This window comes from Delphinus delphis, chromosome 16 (assembly GCF_949987515.2).
Source record: "Delphinus delphis chromosome 16, mDelDel1.2, whole genome shotgun sequence".
In the NCBI taxonomy this organism is placed as follows: domain Eukaryota; kingdom Metazoa; phylum Chordata; class Mammalia; order Artiodactyla; family Delphinidae; genus Delphinus; species Delphinus delphis.
In genome coordinates, this window is record NC_082698.1 from 82043028 (window position 1) to 82058921 (window position 15894).

The 15894-nt window shown below is 47.2% G+C and overlaps 1 protein-coding gene across 13 annotated transcripts in view; it reads right to left on the minus strand.

The window, feature by feature from the left end:
• Window positions 1–1861, minus strand: part of TRIM67 (tripartite motif containing 67) — a 50268-nt gene extending 48407 nt beyond the window's left edge. For 10 of the 13 annotated variants that reach the window (XM_060035086.1, XM_060035084.1, XM_060035081.1 and 7 more), the window contains exons 1-3: window positions 1445–1861; window positions 857–1336; window positions 565–760 (exon numbers count right to left, since the gene is read on the minus strand). In XM_060035086.1, the coding sequence (XP_059891069.1) occupies window positions 565–760; window positions 857–1336; window positions 1445–1611 (843 nt within the window). In that variant the 5' untranslated portion in view covers window positions 1612–1861. Of the gene's footprint in view, window positions 1–564 lie in introns of all 13 variants that reach the window. The other 3 variants (XM_060035073.1, XM_060035074.1, XM_060035077.1) reach the window with 2 other exon arrangements.
• Window positions 1862–15894: the final 14033 nt, after the last annotated feature.

Below are 15894 nucleotides of genomic sequence, written 5' to 3' on the forward strand. Positions count from 1 at the left end.
GCGCATGAAGAATTACATCTTCCCTGTAAGCTGAGAGGCATTCTGGGGTTAGAAAGTGCTGGAGACTAGCTGAGAGAGTAGAAAACTTTCTGCTCTAGAAGCTGATGGGAATTCTGGTCTAAGGAAGATAGTGTATCCCTTCACTGAGGGTTGGGATAGAATCCTTCCTGCCTTCAGAGAAGATTAACCAAGCACGGGTGGCATCAGACATTTTCCTGCAAGCAGGTGGTAACACTTGTACTTTAAAAAAGAAAGAAAGAAAAAAAGAAAAGAAAAAAAAATGAACTTTTTAGAGGGAGGAAGGGGGCCCTAGGTGTCATAAACCCAGAGGGGCCATCAAGGTAATTTATTCGTCAATTTGGGGAGTGAACGAGTCCTGCTTCTGCATTCTAGACGACTTTTGGGTGGAATCATAAAGCCTCAGGCGCGAGGGGACCTAGGGTGTCGTCCTTCCGTGCCCTTCCCATCTCCAACACTCAGCTCAGAGCACTTGCAGCTCATTTAACGAAGGGGAGCGCCCTTTTCTTGGCGTCCGCGCCCCGTGCCCTGCCCGCGGGCGCTCACCTTGTGCTGTTTCCACACGGCCCCCAGCGGCTTCACCTCGTGCTTGCCGTGCCGGCCCTGCTCCAGGCACAGACTGCACACCGGGGCGCGGCAGCTCACGCAGTACCTGCTGTAGTTCTCCATTTCGTGGTCAGGGCACGTGGGGTACTTGCGGGCCGCGCCGCCCCCCGCCGCTCCGGCGCCGGTGGCACCCGGGCTCTTGCAGCTTCCGCCTGCGCTGGGGGCGCCCTGGGCGGCGCCTGGAGACGCAGAGGCGGCCTCGGCGGGCGCGCGCGGCGGCGGCGGCGGCGACACCAGGCGGTGCTTGGCGAAGGGTCCCCGTGATGGATGGCACTTGAGCTGGCAGGCAGCGCAGTAGAGCACGTCGCACTGCTCGCAGAGCGTGGCGGCCGGCTCGGGCGGGGTGCGGTCGCACAACTGGCACACGGCCACGGCAGCGGCTGCGGACGCCCCGTGCGCGGCCCCGCGGCCCTGCTGATGGCGCTGCACGATGGCCTCTAGCAGTCGGTTGCGCCGGAAGCCGCGCAGGCCGCGGTGGTCCAGGGAGGCGCTGCGGTGGCACTGCGGGCACGTGATGGAGCTCGAGGAGGCCGAGGGCAGCGAGCAGCAGGCGGCGCCCCGGGCGGCGGCGGCCGAGGAGCCGGGCGGCGCAGGCACCGTGGGCAGCACGCGAACCCCGTTGGGGGACTTGAGGCTCGGGGTGTAAGAGCCGTAACCGCTGTCTGTCTCACTGTACAAGCTCAGCTTGTCCGCGTGGTCGCCGCCGGCCGCGCTCCCGCCGCCGCCGCCGCCGCCGCCGCCGCAGGCCGGGCCAGCCGGCGTCTCTTGGTCCGGAGGGGGCGCGGCGGCGGCGGCGGCGGCGGCGGCGCCTGCGGGCAGCCCTGAGCCCCGGGAGTGCAGGAGCGGCGGGGGCAGGTGCTGCTCGCCGTCCGGGGTCTGCACCGCGATGGTTCGGGCGCAAGGCAGGCAGACGTTGTGGGAACATGGCAAGATGATGGGCTCCCGAAACAGCGAACCGCACACGGGGCACTTCAGCTCCTCCTCCATCGCTGCGCCGGCGGAGAGAGCGGCTCCGCGCGGAGGGTGGAACGGCCCAAGCCCCGGAGACGGGCAGAGGCGAGCAAGCGTGGCTAGCACCAGTGAGGGGGAGGCGGGCGCGTCACACGGGCATGACTGCTTTGCAAGCCGGGGGCACGCCCCTCTCTCAGTCCTGGGGCCACCGCCCACGGACGACTGGGGGCAAGAGGAAGGAGAGCGGGTCCTCACCTGCTACCCGCGAGGCTCCTGCACCAGCGGCTGCAACCTGCGGCCAGAGTCCGGAGCTGGTCGGCTGCCCTCGCAGTGGCCTGCGAGATGCTCTAGGGGATGAATCAGCAGTAGCGCCGCCGCCGGCGGCTGCGCGCGTTTCCTCTCCACATGAGGACCGGCTGCCGGGCTGAGGTTCGCTGGCTCTCCTGTTTCAGCCCCTCGGGTGCAGTGGGCAGCTGCCCAGGGGCCCCTTTTGCCCTGGCCGGTGGCCACCGCCAGTCCGGGCGATCTGTAGGTGAGAAGGCGGGCGAGCAGGCCTCCTGGCCCGCGGCTGGGTTCAGCACCACGAGGCGGCGGACAGCGCCCGGGAGCCGACGCTGGAGCCCGAGCTCCGCTCTCGCCGACCCGGGGGCCTTCAGCTGCCGGGCCTCTGCGCCCGCGACTACCTCGGGGGGCCCCGCCGGCCCGGAGACCTTCTCTCGCCTCTCTCTGCGGCCGCTGCCGACGCGGGCCGAACGCGCCCCGGGGCCTTCTTTCCGCGGCCAGCACGGCCCCGCTGCTCCGGTTCGCCGCCGCTGCTCCTGCGGCGCCTGTGACCTTGGCCGTGCGACGCGGCGGCCCGCGGGTGGAGGGCGAGCGCCCGGCTGGCTCGGGAATCCCCTCCGGTCTCCGTGCCGCCGCCGCCGCCTCCTGCCGGCGCCGCGCGCCGAGGAGTTGTAATTTCCAGGGCCGAGAGGAGCGGCAGGGAGGGGGCAAAGGAGGGGCGAGGGGGGCCCGCTCGGCGAATGAGGGCTCGCCTCTCGCTGCTAGGGGAGTCCTGGGGCAATTTTAAGGGTTCGCAGAGAAAACCGCTGTTAACAGCAAGCTCTTATCTGGATGGAGGGCGCATCTTGAATTAGCGCAGCGACCTGGCCCGCCCCGCCCCTGCCAGCATCCTTCCCGCCCACTCCCCTGATCCCACCTGCCGCCATAAAAGGGGGACAACAGGGACCTAGAAAGCCGGTTGTTTACAAATGGAGAGGTAGCCCAGTTGACCGTCGCTCCAAAAAATGCAAGCCACAAAATGTCGGACAGCCTGAAGTCAAAGGGTGAGGTTTTACTTGTGAGTTGAACCACAAGCCATCTCGTCTCTTCAGTCGCGAGTGTCCCTCCGCGATCCATGTCAGTCGTCTCTGCAGCGGGAGGACACGACACGGGGTTTATAAAATGGGGCTTCCCGGCGGAACGCGCAAAGGGCCACTTTAGGCCCCTTGGCCCTCGGAGCAGATTCCTCGGGACCCAGGCCTGCCCGGCCGCGGATGGCGCGGCATGAGGCCGGCGGGAAGGCAGCGAGCGGGGATGTTCGTTTTATGAATGAAAAAGATCTCCACGCTCCGCCACGCCAGCCACGAGGAGAGCCTCCCACCCGCGGCCCTGGCTGCTTGGTGTACGGGGAAGGATGGGTGGGGAGCCCGCGCGCGCCCAGGGAAGCGCTCGCAGCGCAGCCGGCTCTGCCTACGCTTCACGCCGGCGTGAGACAGACACAGGTTAGGCAATCGCTTGCTCAAAAACCACAGGAATATTGAAGTCACGCCTCTCTCTGTTTCCGGGCTCTCCGGCACTCAAACAAAGGCTGGGGAGGCGCCGCAGCGCCGGGCGCGGAGCCGAAGCCCTGGGCAGGCCCGGTGCCTGGGGACGGGGCCGCGCGCAGGGGGACCCCTGGGGGGGGAGGCGTGCTGACGCGGCCCTGACAGAACTCTGCGAGTCAGGATCCCGGGTGGGAATCTCAGCTCCTTTACGAACCAGTCCCCCCACCCTGAGCGGTCTGACTACGCTTTCCTAGTCTCTGATCCTGCATCTGTCAGCGACGGTTGCAATGATACTTCTGTGTTGAGAACTCAAGGAAGTCGTTGTAGGTAAACACAGATTGCATACCCGACTTCCTGCTCTAAAATCCTGTGACTCTCCAGTTCAGCTTTGCCCACTGTTGGGCAGCCTGTTTCCAGTTTGTCTTGAAGTTGAAGAGCAGGCCAACCGCGTGCCAGATAGAGCAACACAGAGTTAAAACAACAGACTGGACTTCTCGTCATCTGCAGGGAGCTTAGAACAATGATGTAACCAGGCGTCAGTATCCCCAGATGGGGGATGGTGACAACCCCATCCTCATCTGCCTTCTATAGATAGAGCCACAAAGTGCTGCGTCCTGCCTGCAGTGCTTTGATAAGAGGGTTGCTATAGCGTTGCTACGCTGCTGAGGGGGGCCGGGGCGGGGGGACATGGGTGTAGGTAGGTATGTGATTGAATCATTCACAGATGCACTTCTTGGGATGCTAGCAGTGTCATCACTCACCCCAGCCCAACGCAGCCTTCCTGGTGACTACAAAGAAAATAATAAACTCTTATGGTTCTAGTGTGAACAGACATGCCTCACTCCCCACCCCAACCAGTGGTCATGTGTCTGAGAGACCTCCTCTGCTTTGTCATTTTCAGACGGCTTGCCGGGGGCGGGGGGGGGGGGGGGGAGGGCTCCTGGAGGGGTATGGAAACACCCCTGTACAGAAGGACCGACAATTCCAGCAACTCTGTCCCTCAGACTGAGCATGATTTTGTTTCCCATGGGGAGGAAGCGCATCTCATACTTCAGAATTCTCCACCTATGCCTTTCCCACCTGCCCCCATCCCATCCCCCCCAATCCCATCCCCCTAAATCAGCTTAACCTTGTACCGCACTGTTGCTAAGGCATTGCTTACTGGGGGGATTGGCATCCTTCAGCTGCTGTGTAGGAGCTGAGGTTACACAGCAATTCCAAGAGTTCACCATAGCCATAATCACTAACGGTTGTCAACATCGTCTATAAAAAGTCCTCTTTCTGTCCCAACGGAGTCATGTACCATATGTATACAGAAAAGCAATCTTACTTCTCTGATCCTCAGTTTTTTACTATTATAAAATTTAAGGATAGAATTCATTGAACTTTAAATTTCCTTTTAGTTCTAAAAGCCTCTGCATATTAGTTGTTAAGAATGATATAACCTCCTTAATAAAAATGACTCTTACGAAGAAATTTGATCCCAAGATTGAACGGCATATCCATTTTTTTCAAGTCATTAGTATTTTATTAAAGTCTGGGTCTCATGCAGATGGTGAGGCAAGTAATAATACTTCCACTGTAGGACTTGACAGTGTGTCCTCGTTTGTTCAGGCTGCTATAACAGAAATGTCATAGACCGGGTGGCTTAAACAACTGAATTTACTTCTCACAGTTCTAGAGGCTGAGAAGTCTATGATCAAGGCACTGGCAGGTCTGGTGTCTGGTGAGAACACACTTCCTCCATGCCAGACAGCTACCTTCTTTATGTATCCTCACATGGAGAGAGGAAGGGCAGAGCAAGCTCTCCTGTCTCTCCTTACAAGGGCACTAATCCCACTCACAAGGGAGCCACCCTCATGACCTAAGGACCTCCCAAAGGCCCCCCCTTCCTAATATATTACATGGGTGGTTAGGGTTTCTACATATGAATTTTGGGGGATGCAGACATTCAGTCCACAGCACAGTGTGAAATTATATTCTTGTATATAATCTCATTTAATCCTCACAACAACTCTGGAAGATCACCACATTTTCTTAACTTTATGATGTATGTATTTTTACATTTTAATGTTGCTGAAATTGGGAGGTATACTACAATTGACACATACTTCTCTCTCCATGCTTACCTTGAGAATTTCTTATTATATTGATAATGCAGCTTCCAGTCACTTAGAATCATGGAAATATTTTATTATTTCCAGACAAGGAAACTGAGATGAGGAAGCTCAGGATCTCACAGCTTTTAATGGTGGATCTAGAACTGGTCTGACTTCAAGTTCAAAACATTTTCCTTTAAACCACAGTTGCTAATGAGGACTTCCCTCACAGTTACTGGTGGACAGTCTAGGGGAGCTCAGGAATGCAGAAGTCCATGCTCCCTTTCTGTAACAGGGAAGAACAAAATCTGACTCCATGTTGGATCTGTTTCTTTTACTTTAACCTTTGCTCTTCATTGCTTTTTGTTGCTATAATCACTAAAAGGGTATTGTCTATAGCTATTGGCATACATAATGGCCTGCCTCGGGGGAACCCTGCCCCTCCACCTGAATGTTAAACTAAAGTGCCTTTGTTCAGCTCACAGGGAGACAATCAGACGCTGTCCACCTGCGGATGCCTGCAGGAAAGAAGAAATTAACATATCCCCTCCTCGAGGCTGGCCATTCCAGGAGGTATTTTGCAAGACAAATGGCCTTTTTACTTTACTTCCTCACTTCTTCCCCCTCTCTGTTCTATAAAAGAAACTGGCATCCAGACGCCAATGAGATGGTTCTTCTGAGACACTAGTCTGCCATCTTCTCAGTCTGCCAGCTTTCCGAATAAAGTAGTATTCCTTGCCTCAACACCTCATCTCTGATTATTGGCCTGTCATGCGGCGAGCAGAGCGAGCTTGGATTCGGTAGCATTTCCTCACCCAGGGCCATTGAACGTGCAATTCTCTGCCTTCCCAGGCTCCCCCACCCTCCAGGTTAGGTGCACCTCTAATAAGCTCCTGGACGGACCCTGTGTTATTCCTCTGTAGCCCTATCATTGACTGCTATTTTTGTTTATGTATCTCTCTCCTTTAGACAAGAAGCTCCTCAAGGATTGGGATCATGTCTATCTTGTTTCCCGGGTGTATTTCCTCTGCCATTGTCTGGTTCTGACTAAGTTATCCATTTTTGTGGACCGAATGACTGGTTGTCAGTTCAAGAATATCCATCCGCATACACTTCCTTGAAAAATTCTGGTAGAAGTAATTTTTTTTTGCCTGTAGAAGATGTCAACAGATCCACAGGGAAATTTTCTCTGTTTAATTCTGAGGTTCAAATATGTTATTTAGTTTTTGTTCTTTGGGGTGTGTGTGCGTGTGTGTGTGCACACACGCACACACACCCCTGCACGTCTTCTCTCAACATCCTTTATTTATTCTTTTTTTTTTTTAGATTTAATTTTGTTTATTTTTGGCTGTGTTGTGTCTTTTTTGCTGCACACAGGCTTTCTCTAGTTGCAGTGAGTTGGGGCTACTCTTCATTGCCGTGCGTGGGCTTCTCATTGTGGTGGCTTCTCTTGTTGCAGAGCATGGGCTCTAGCTGTGCGGGCTTCAGTAGTTGTGGCACATGGGCTCAGTAGTTGTGGCTCGTTAACTTAGTTGTTCCGCAGCATGTGAGATCTTCCCGGACCAAGGATCAAACCTACGTCCCCTGCCTTGGCCGGCAGATTCTTATCCACGGAGCCACCAGGGAAGTCCCTTTTATTTATTCTTGATCTTCTTACTGTTTAACCTGATTATTCCTACTTGGTTCTTTCCTCCTTGATCACCTCCATCTATATTCTGAACTACTTACAGATCTCAGAAAGGTGGCCCTATATTTAATTTCTAGTGTCATCCCAGTTACTCCATTTTCCATTGCTTTTTTTCTTTTAAAAGGGAAGCATTTGGACACATCTGAACAACACATTAATAATTAAAATTCTGTGATGCACTGTCATGAAGGCAGAGAAAAACACTGTGTCATGACTTACTTTATGCTCTAGCATGGTTTTTATGCTTAAAGTCCCAGAAACACTCAAGACGTAAGATGTTACCTCTCCTCCTCAAAAAGCACAATGAGGTTAAACAATTTACTCTGGGCAACACAGCGTTACAAGTAAAACAATCAATCTACTTGGCCCTTTGAATTTTAAGTGTGAAATAGAATGGAATTTAAAGCTTTATCAGCTAAAAATAGATGCTGTACTCTCAAGTGTAAGAATCCCTGAAGCACATTTTTAAATGAAAGCTTATGATATTTTTCTTTTGAGTTACCTTTTGTTTATTTGTTTGCTTTTTACAATGGAAGAGGAGTCAGGAAATTTAATAATAAAAATCTACAGCCCAAGAACCGTATGGTCTAAAATAATTAGCATTTAACTAGAAGAAAGCAACCACATCTACCTCTATGCACAGCACACGGCTTCTTTGTGGCCAAGTTAATGAGGAGCAATTATCACTAGCGGCACAAAGCATCCTCTCCAGGGGGTACAACTGGCTTCTTTTCTGGAAGAGAGATTCTATAGAGGAAACTTAAAATCCAGCCACTTTCCCCTTCACACATCCTTGACTGGTGCTTAACAGTTTCCTCTGTTAACTTTTTGGATGCCAAATAATGACTGTCTCTGTGTCTCTCCCTGCTCCCTCCAATTCTAGGCTTTTCTTCTCTATAAATCAGGAGACCTGTTCTTGGAAAGCCTGCCCTTCTCTCACTGCATCCTTTGCAAGCAAAAGGTTTAGAATTAAATCTCAGAAGAAGCAAATTGATTCCAATTTACAGGACTCTATATATCTAGGGTATCTTTATAATGCATGGAAACTAATAATATTACCACAAAAGCAATTTGGGCTTCAAATATTTCCTTACGGTTACACATTTCAGCCGTGAAAATTGTAACAGTACTTTCCATTTTCATGGCAGCTTCTCATATATATTCTCTAATCTGATCCTTACAGCAACACAGACTGGCCTGGGAGATGGTGAAACTGAAGGAGGGGCCCAACGCCCATAGTAGGTTCTCACCAGCCATGCTACTACAACTGGACCCCAAACCTAGGCACGATTGTTTAGTCCAAGGGTAGTCCCTGACCAGACTAGGCCAATCGGAGAATCTTTTCTTCCTGAAATGTAAAACTGAAATCCAGAGAGAGAATCTGGATGGACCTCTAACACCCAAGTGAAGGAGCGTTGCGGTCCTAGAAAAAGCAATCGAAACAGAGAGTGAAGAATAAAGCAGAAATGCAGAGACAGCAAAGAGAGAGCCTCTGAGGGTCCCACATCCTTGCACGCTTCTGAGACCCAGCTATCCTCATGCTCTTGGGTTCCATAAAACACCCCTCTACCCTAATGCTATTATGATACCGTGTCTTCCTTTCAGAAAAGGTAGGGGTTCCGAAAGAAGTTCAGAAACAAAAGATTGGGTTGACCCATGTGCCTATTCAAAGGACTGAGGTAACGCCCTTGTTTCATTGGATACTTCAGTCACCTCTTTTTGGGTGTTGAAATGGTTCTGCTCTCATTCTATTGGATTCTGGCCTTGACTATTCACTGGTTTTGCTCTTTTCATTCCTGCATGCTGTTTTCTTCCCACAGCTTGACCTTTCCGGTCTGCTCAGCTTCTGCTCCCCCTTTGCCCTCACCCTGACTACCACTGTACCGGGCCATTGCTTTCCCTTTGGGGGGCCCCCCAGCTTCCTCTCCCTGACCGTGACAGGAGCCATGGCTCCGTGATGTTATTACTCTCTCCACTTGATATTCTGACTGAAAATCAATGGGATGCTAGAATGTACTTGGTGGTACCTGTAAGTCCAATAGCCTCCCATAGTGAGACAGAGGGCAGAGCCTTAGGTCGGTAACTGGTAAAGTGCTGTGCGTGGAATAATAAGTTGGTTACTTGGTGGGAATAAGATAGATCAGAAAAAGTTGTGGAATATTGTGGGGAAGTGATTTCAAACTCTGATAACTTTATTCACCCAACGTCTCTGCAAGGACACACCACCAAGGAGAAGGAACTCATAAGCCTCCAGGAAGGGCTGCTTCCCTATGGCAGAGTGCTGGAGACCAACCAAAACAATATTGCTGTCCAACTCACTCGCCCAGGGAAGTCACTACACACTTAAGTAGACAGTAGCTTCCTAACATCAGTCATATTTGACTTAGTTCTACCTAAGAATCCCTCGAGTTTCGGTAGAAATTTGACAGACCTCCTGGGGTCTGAGGCAGTGTGGCGATTAGGAGTGTGGGTTTTGGAGCCGGACTGGATGGGCTGGAATCATGGCTCTACCCCCGGTAACTTTGGCAAGATGCCTAACCTCTCAGAGACTTGTACTCCTCAGCTGTAAAATGGAAATAATAACAGTATATGCCTTAAACAGTTGGGACAACTTAGTGAAATACATATAAAACACTAAGAAAAGTGGGCAATGCCTAGTGCTCGACAAACATGACATATTACTACGCTACTACTTTTCTGCCTGCCAACAAATGTCATATGGTTGATTCCCCATAGTTATTCATGAATAAATGAACTGCAAGTAGACGATTTTGGCTGGAGTCTAGGATTGTATTTGGGGATAGTGGAAAAAGGGAGCTGCATATCTTGCAGGAGTTAGAGGAGGAGACGGGAGAGCTGCCAGAACCAATCTATCAGGAAATGAGTGTAGTTCCTGGGAAAAATACAGCCTTTGCTCCAGAGGAGCCTAATACCTAAGGCAGATGTCAGAGTCACGGCAAAGAAAACATAGAAGTAGTAAGCTTGCTAAAAATAGACAACAAGGGTTTTTTAAAATACAAAAGAAACAAGGAGAGACTTTTAAGTATTTACACTATTCATAGGTTAAGGGTTGAACGTTGATTTTAAATCTTTTAGTGAAACGATGCTAAATAAAGAAATTGTGACCAACTTTTATAGTTGTCCATCTTTTATATACATGTAACTGGATAGTATTTCAAGACACTCATCAAGATAGTCTCAATAATTTTTTCTTCAGTCATTTCTCTTTATCTCCAGGTCCTCTTTTTGAAACTCTGTACCCACTGCCAAGGGATGATTCTCGTAGTAGAACCAGAGAGTAAGAAAAGTCAGGTCTTGGCCTGTGACTCCCAAGTAAGGTTTTTGAACTCAGGGCAAAGACGATATTTTAAGAGAAAAGAATTAAATTTCAGATTTTGAATATAAAAAAAAAAATCTGAGTTCTAAATAATGCGGCACACACACTTTATGTCATAAATAATAGTTTTAGAAGACTATAAGATCGATTAGTTTTTCCCGCCTCAGGATAAAACAAAAACCAATCAAAGAAAGCACCCCTTAGGGGAGGAGGGGACAGTGTTAGAAGGAGAGCTGAGATACTGGCTTGTCACCCGCAGGGCGCCACAGATCCCTGCCCTCATACTGGCCCTGCGGGAAGGGATGAGGGATCACAGGTACTTCATACGTGTCAGGGGACCTGAGAGCAGGGCGAGCCAGCGTGTTGATTCCCGGGAGAAGACAGAACGCCGCAAGCTGCGCAGAGGGCCTGGTGGGTGAAAAGGCAGTGGAGCTGAAACGTGTCTAGACAGGCCAAGGCAGCCCAGCTGGGTCCTGCACTCCCCGCAAGTACTCCAGAGGCACTAGAATGTTTTTTTCGTGTGTGGCTTATTGTGGCTCACGTCCACCCCAGAACACTGGCAAAACTAAAGCGACCTAGTAGGCAGAATCAACAAGAACCGTATGACCAGAAGCCAAGCTGGAAACCCGCTGTCTCAGCAGATGTCAATGTGTGTGAGGATGACAGTTACGTGAGACTAGTTGCTTAGTGCCCTGGTGCAGACACACACTCTCATGATGGAAAGCCCTCCAGGACTCAAGTTCACCCCAGGGAGGAGAGGAGGCGGGGGAAGGTGTTTGCCTGGAAACGGCTGCGAGAACACCTAATAGGCAGACAGCAAATTTCTATCGCCAGCAGAACCGTGGCTGAAATAAAAACTGAATTCACTCAGAGAGACTCTAAAACTTCTTGAGTTTTCTAAACACTCACCCTCCTCTCTCTCCACCTCGAGCGAAGAGTTTGATCAAAGACTTGATTCCTTTGGACATGTGCTTTGCATCCTGGCTGAACATCTACTCTGAACTTCTGACCTGCCCAAAGGGGTCAAATCCTGGTGCTACTATGGCTGGACTACTCTTTTCATCCTCGTCCACTCCATCTTCATGTGAACGAGCTTGCCAAAGAGTCTAGAAGCAGGTGATGTGGCCCTAAGAGCTGTGGGATAAATTCCAATGATCTAACATACAGATAGTTGAGTTATGGGAGGAAGAGAGAGAGAGAACAGGACAGAGTGTGATAACTTAAAGGTATATATTGTAAAACCTAGGGCAATCATTAAAAATAAAATAAAGTGGAATAACTAAGTCAATAGTGGAGGTCAATGGAATTATTTTAAAAATTCTCAATTCAGAAGAAGACAGTGAAAGAGGAAAAAGGATTAAAGAGTAGATGTGATAAATAAAAAACAAGTAGAAAGAGAGTAGATTTAACCCCAGTCATATTAACAATTATATTAAATGTCAATGTCCTAATCACTTCAGTTAAAAAGCAAAGATTGTCAGATTGGATTTTATTTTTTATTTATTTATTTTTCAAATTTATTTATTTATTTTTGGCTGCATTGGGTCTTCATTGCTGTGCCTGGGCTTTCCTTAGTTGCAGCGAGCTCTAGGCACGTGGGCTTCAGTTGTTGTGGCTCACGGGCTTAGTTGCTCCACGGCACGTGGGATCTTCCCAGACCAGGGCTCGAACCCGTGTCCCCTGCATTGGCAGGTGGATTCTTAACCAGTGCACCACCAGGGAAGTCCTAGATTGGATTTTAAAAAGCAAGAAACTTACTTTAAATTTAAAGACACACAAATAGGTGAAAATGTAAAATTATGTAAAAAGATATTCTGTGTTAATACTTATCAAAAGAAAGCTAGAGGGACTATACATTCAAAGTATATTCAAAATGAGAAATGTTGGCAGAAATAAAGAGGAATTGGAAAAGGGTACTTTTTTTTTTGTGGCCACACCTTGTGGCATGGGGGATCTTAGTTCCTCGACCAGGGATCAAACCTGTGCCCCCTGCATTGGGAGCATGGAGTCTTAACCACTGGACCACCAGGGAAGTCCCAGAAAGGGGTAAATTTAAGAAAACATAACAATCCTAAATGTGTATGCAGAGTGTATTAACAGAGCTTTGAAACATATAAAGAAAAAAATGGAAAGCATTGAAAAAGAAAAAGTCAAGTCTATAATTATAGTTGGAGGCTTCAACACTTCCCTCCAATGGATAAGGCAAATAGACAAGAAAATCAGAGATGCTATATAAGATCTGAACAACATCACTAACCAACTTGATCTAATTGACAGTTATAGAACATTCCATCCAACATCAGTAGAATACACAGTCTTTTCAATTGCACATAAAACATTTGCTAAAGTAGTCCATACTGTGGGCTACAAACAAACAAACAAAAACAAAAAAACCCTCAATAAATTTAAAAGGATTCTCATCATTAAAACTATGTCTTCTGACCACAATGAAAGAGCGAAGCATAACCAAAGTAAGCATAAGAAAGGAAATAATGAAGATCAGGACAGAAATCAGTGAGACAGGAAACAGAAAAATGACAGAGGAAATTAATAAATCCAAAAGTTGGTTCTTTAAAGATCAATAAAGTTGATAAACTCCTAGCAAAACTAATCAGCAAAAAAAAGAGAAGAAACAAATTACCAATATCCGGAATTAGAGAGGGGACATCACTCTAGAGCCCTAGTCACTAAAAAATAATAAGAGATTATTATAAGCAATTTTATGCCAGTAAATTTTATAACTTAGATGAAATGGATTAGTTCTTTAAAAGACACAAGTTACTCAAGAAGAAATAGGTAAGCTGATTAGTCCTTTATCTGTTAAATAAAATGAACTCATAGATAAAAACGTTCTCACAAAGACTACTGCAGGCCCAGGTGGCTTCACTGGTAAATTCCACCAAAAATTTAAGAAATTTTACCAAAAATTTAAAAAATAATAGCAATTTTGGGGAATTCCCTGGAGGTCCAGTGGTAAGGACTCCACGCTTTCACTGCTGCGGGCCTGAGTTCGATCCCTGGTCAGGGAACTAAGATTCTGCAAGCCGCGTGGTGCAGCCAAAAATAAAATAAAATAAAATAAAATAAAAAGAGTTCAAATAGGGATATGGACCTTTAAAAACAATAGCTATTTTACATACGCTTTTCCAGAAAATATGAGAAGGCAACACTTTTCAACTTGTATTACCAGCATTACCCTGATGCCAAAACAAGGCAAAGATCTTACAAGAAAAGAAAGCTACAGACCAATGTCCCTTATGAACACAGCAGCCAAAATCCTTAACAAAACTTTAACAACTCAAATCCTTCAATACATAAAAAGGATAGTACTTCATGACCAAGTGGGGTTTTTCCCCAAAATGCAAGTCTGTTTCAGCATTAGAAAATTAATTAATATAATTCAGTCTATTGATACACTAAAAAAGAAAAAAATAATACCTATGATATGATCGTGTCAGTAGATGAAGAAATAGCATGAGACAAAATTTAAGATTGATTCTTTATTAAAAATTCTGCACAGACTAAGAATAGCAGGAACTTCCTTAACCTGATAAAGAGCATTTACTGAAAACCTATAGCTAACAGCATACTTAATGGTGAAACACTGAATGCTTTCCCCTTAAGCTCAAGAACACACGCAAGGAATGCCTTCTACTACTTCTATTCAATGTTTGGCTTGTGGTTCCAGTCAGTGCAATAAGTCAGGAAAAAGAAATTAAAGTCCTACAGATTAGAAAGGAAAAAGTAAAACCGTATTTGCATATGACATAATTTTCGGCATAGAAAATCCCAGAGAATTTACCAAAAAGGTACTAGAACTAATAAGTGGGTTTAGCAATGTTGAAAAGGTCAAGATTACAAAAATTAATTGTATTTATATATGCTAACAATGAATAATTGGACATAAAAATTTAAATACCATTGTATAAGCATCAACAAATTAAATATTTAGGGAAAATATTAGCAAAATATGTGTAAGGCCTATGCACTGAAACATATAAAACGTTGTTATCAGGAATTAAGGAAGACCTAAATAAATGGAGAGGTATGCTGTGTTCATGGGTTGGAAAACTCAATATTGTTAAGGTTTCATCTCTTCCCAAATTAGTCTATAGGTTCAGTGCAATTCCAATCAAAATCCGTGAAGGTTTTTTTCATGGAAATTGACAAGCTGACTCTAAAATTTACATAGAAATGCAAAGGATCTAGAATAACCAAAAGGATTTTAGAAAACAAACAAAAAAACAGTTGAAAGACTCACACTACATGATTTCAAGACTTAATATAATACTACAGTAACCAAGACAATAAGTATGGCTTAAAAAATTATATATATATATGTGTATATATATATATATATATATATATATATATATATAGGCAAATAGAACAGAATAGATTCACACATACATGGTCAATTGATGTTTTTACAAAGATGCAAAGGCAGTGCAATGGAGGAAGGACACTCTTACTAAGTGATTCTGGAGCAACTGGCTCTTCATAAGCAAAAACCAAGCCCTAACCATTACCATGCATCACATACAATACATTAATTTCAAATTGATCATAAACTTAAATAGAAGAGCTACGGTGATAAAACTATTAGAAGAAAAGCTTTGTGACCTTTATTTAGGCAAAGCTTTTTAGATATGACAGAAAAGGCACAAACCATTTAAAAAGTTGATGAATTGGGCTTCTTTGAAATTAAAATTTTCTGCCCTTCAAATGACACTGTTAAGGAAATGAAAAGACAAGCCACAGACTGGAAATGCATAGCTGATAGAGGACTTGTATCCAGAACATTAAAAAATATATATATAGGTGAATGATTTGCACAGACCCTTTACCCAGGAACATACACAGATGGCAAATAAGCCCATGAAAAGAAGCTTCACAACATTAGTGATTAGGGAAATACAAATTAAAATCTCATGGGGCTTCCTGATGGCGCAGTGGTTAAGAATCCGCCTGCCAATGCAGGGGACACGGGTTCCAGCCCTGGTCTGGGAAGATCCCGCATGCCGCGGAACAACTAAGCCCGTGTGCCACGACTACTGAGCCTGTGCTCTAGAGCCCGCAAGCCACAGCTACTGAGCCCGTGTGCCACAACTACTGAAGTCCGTGTGCCTAGAGCCCCGTGCTTCGCAACAAGAGAAGCCACCGTGATGAGAAGCCCTCACACCGCAATGAGGAGTAGCCCCCGCTCGCCACAACTAGAGAAAGCCCGTGCGCAGCAACGAAGACCCAACGCAGCCAATAACTAAATGAAAAAAAATAATCTCATGAGATACTACTGCATACTCCCATGAATGGTTAACATTTAAAAGTCTGACAATAGGAAGCATTGATGAAGATGTGGAATAACTGAAACCCGCATCCATCTCTGGTAAC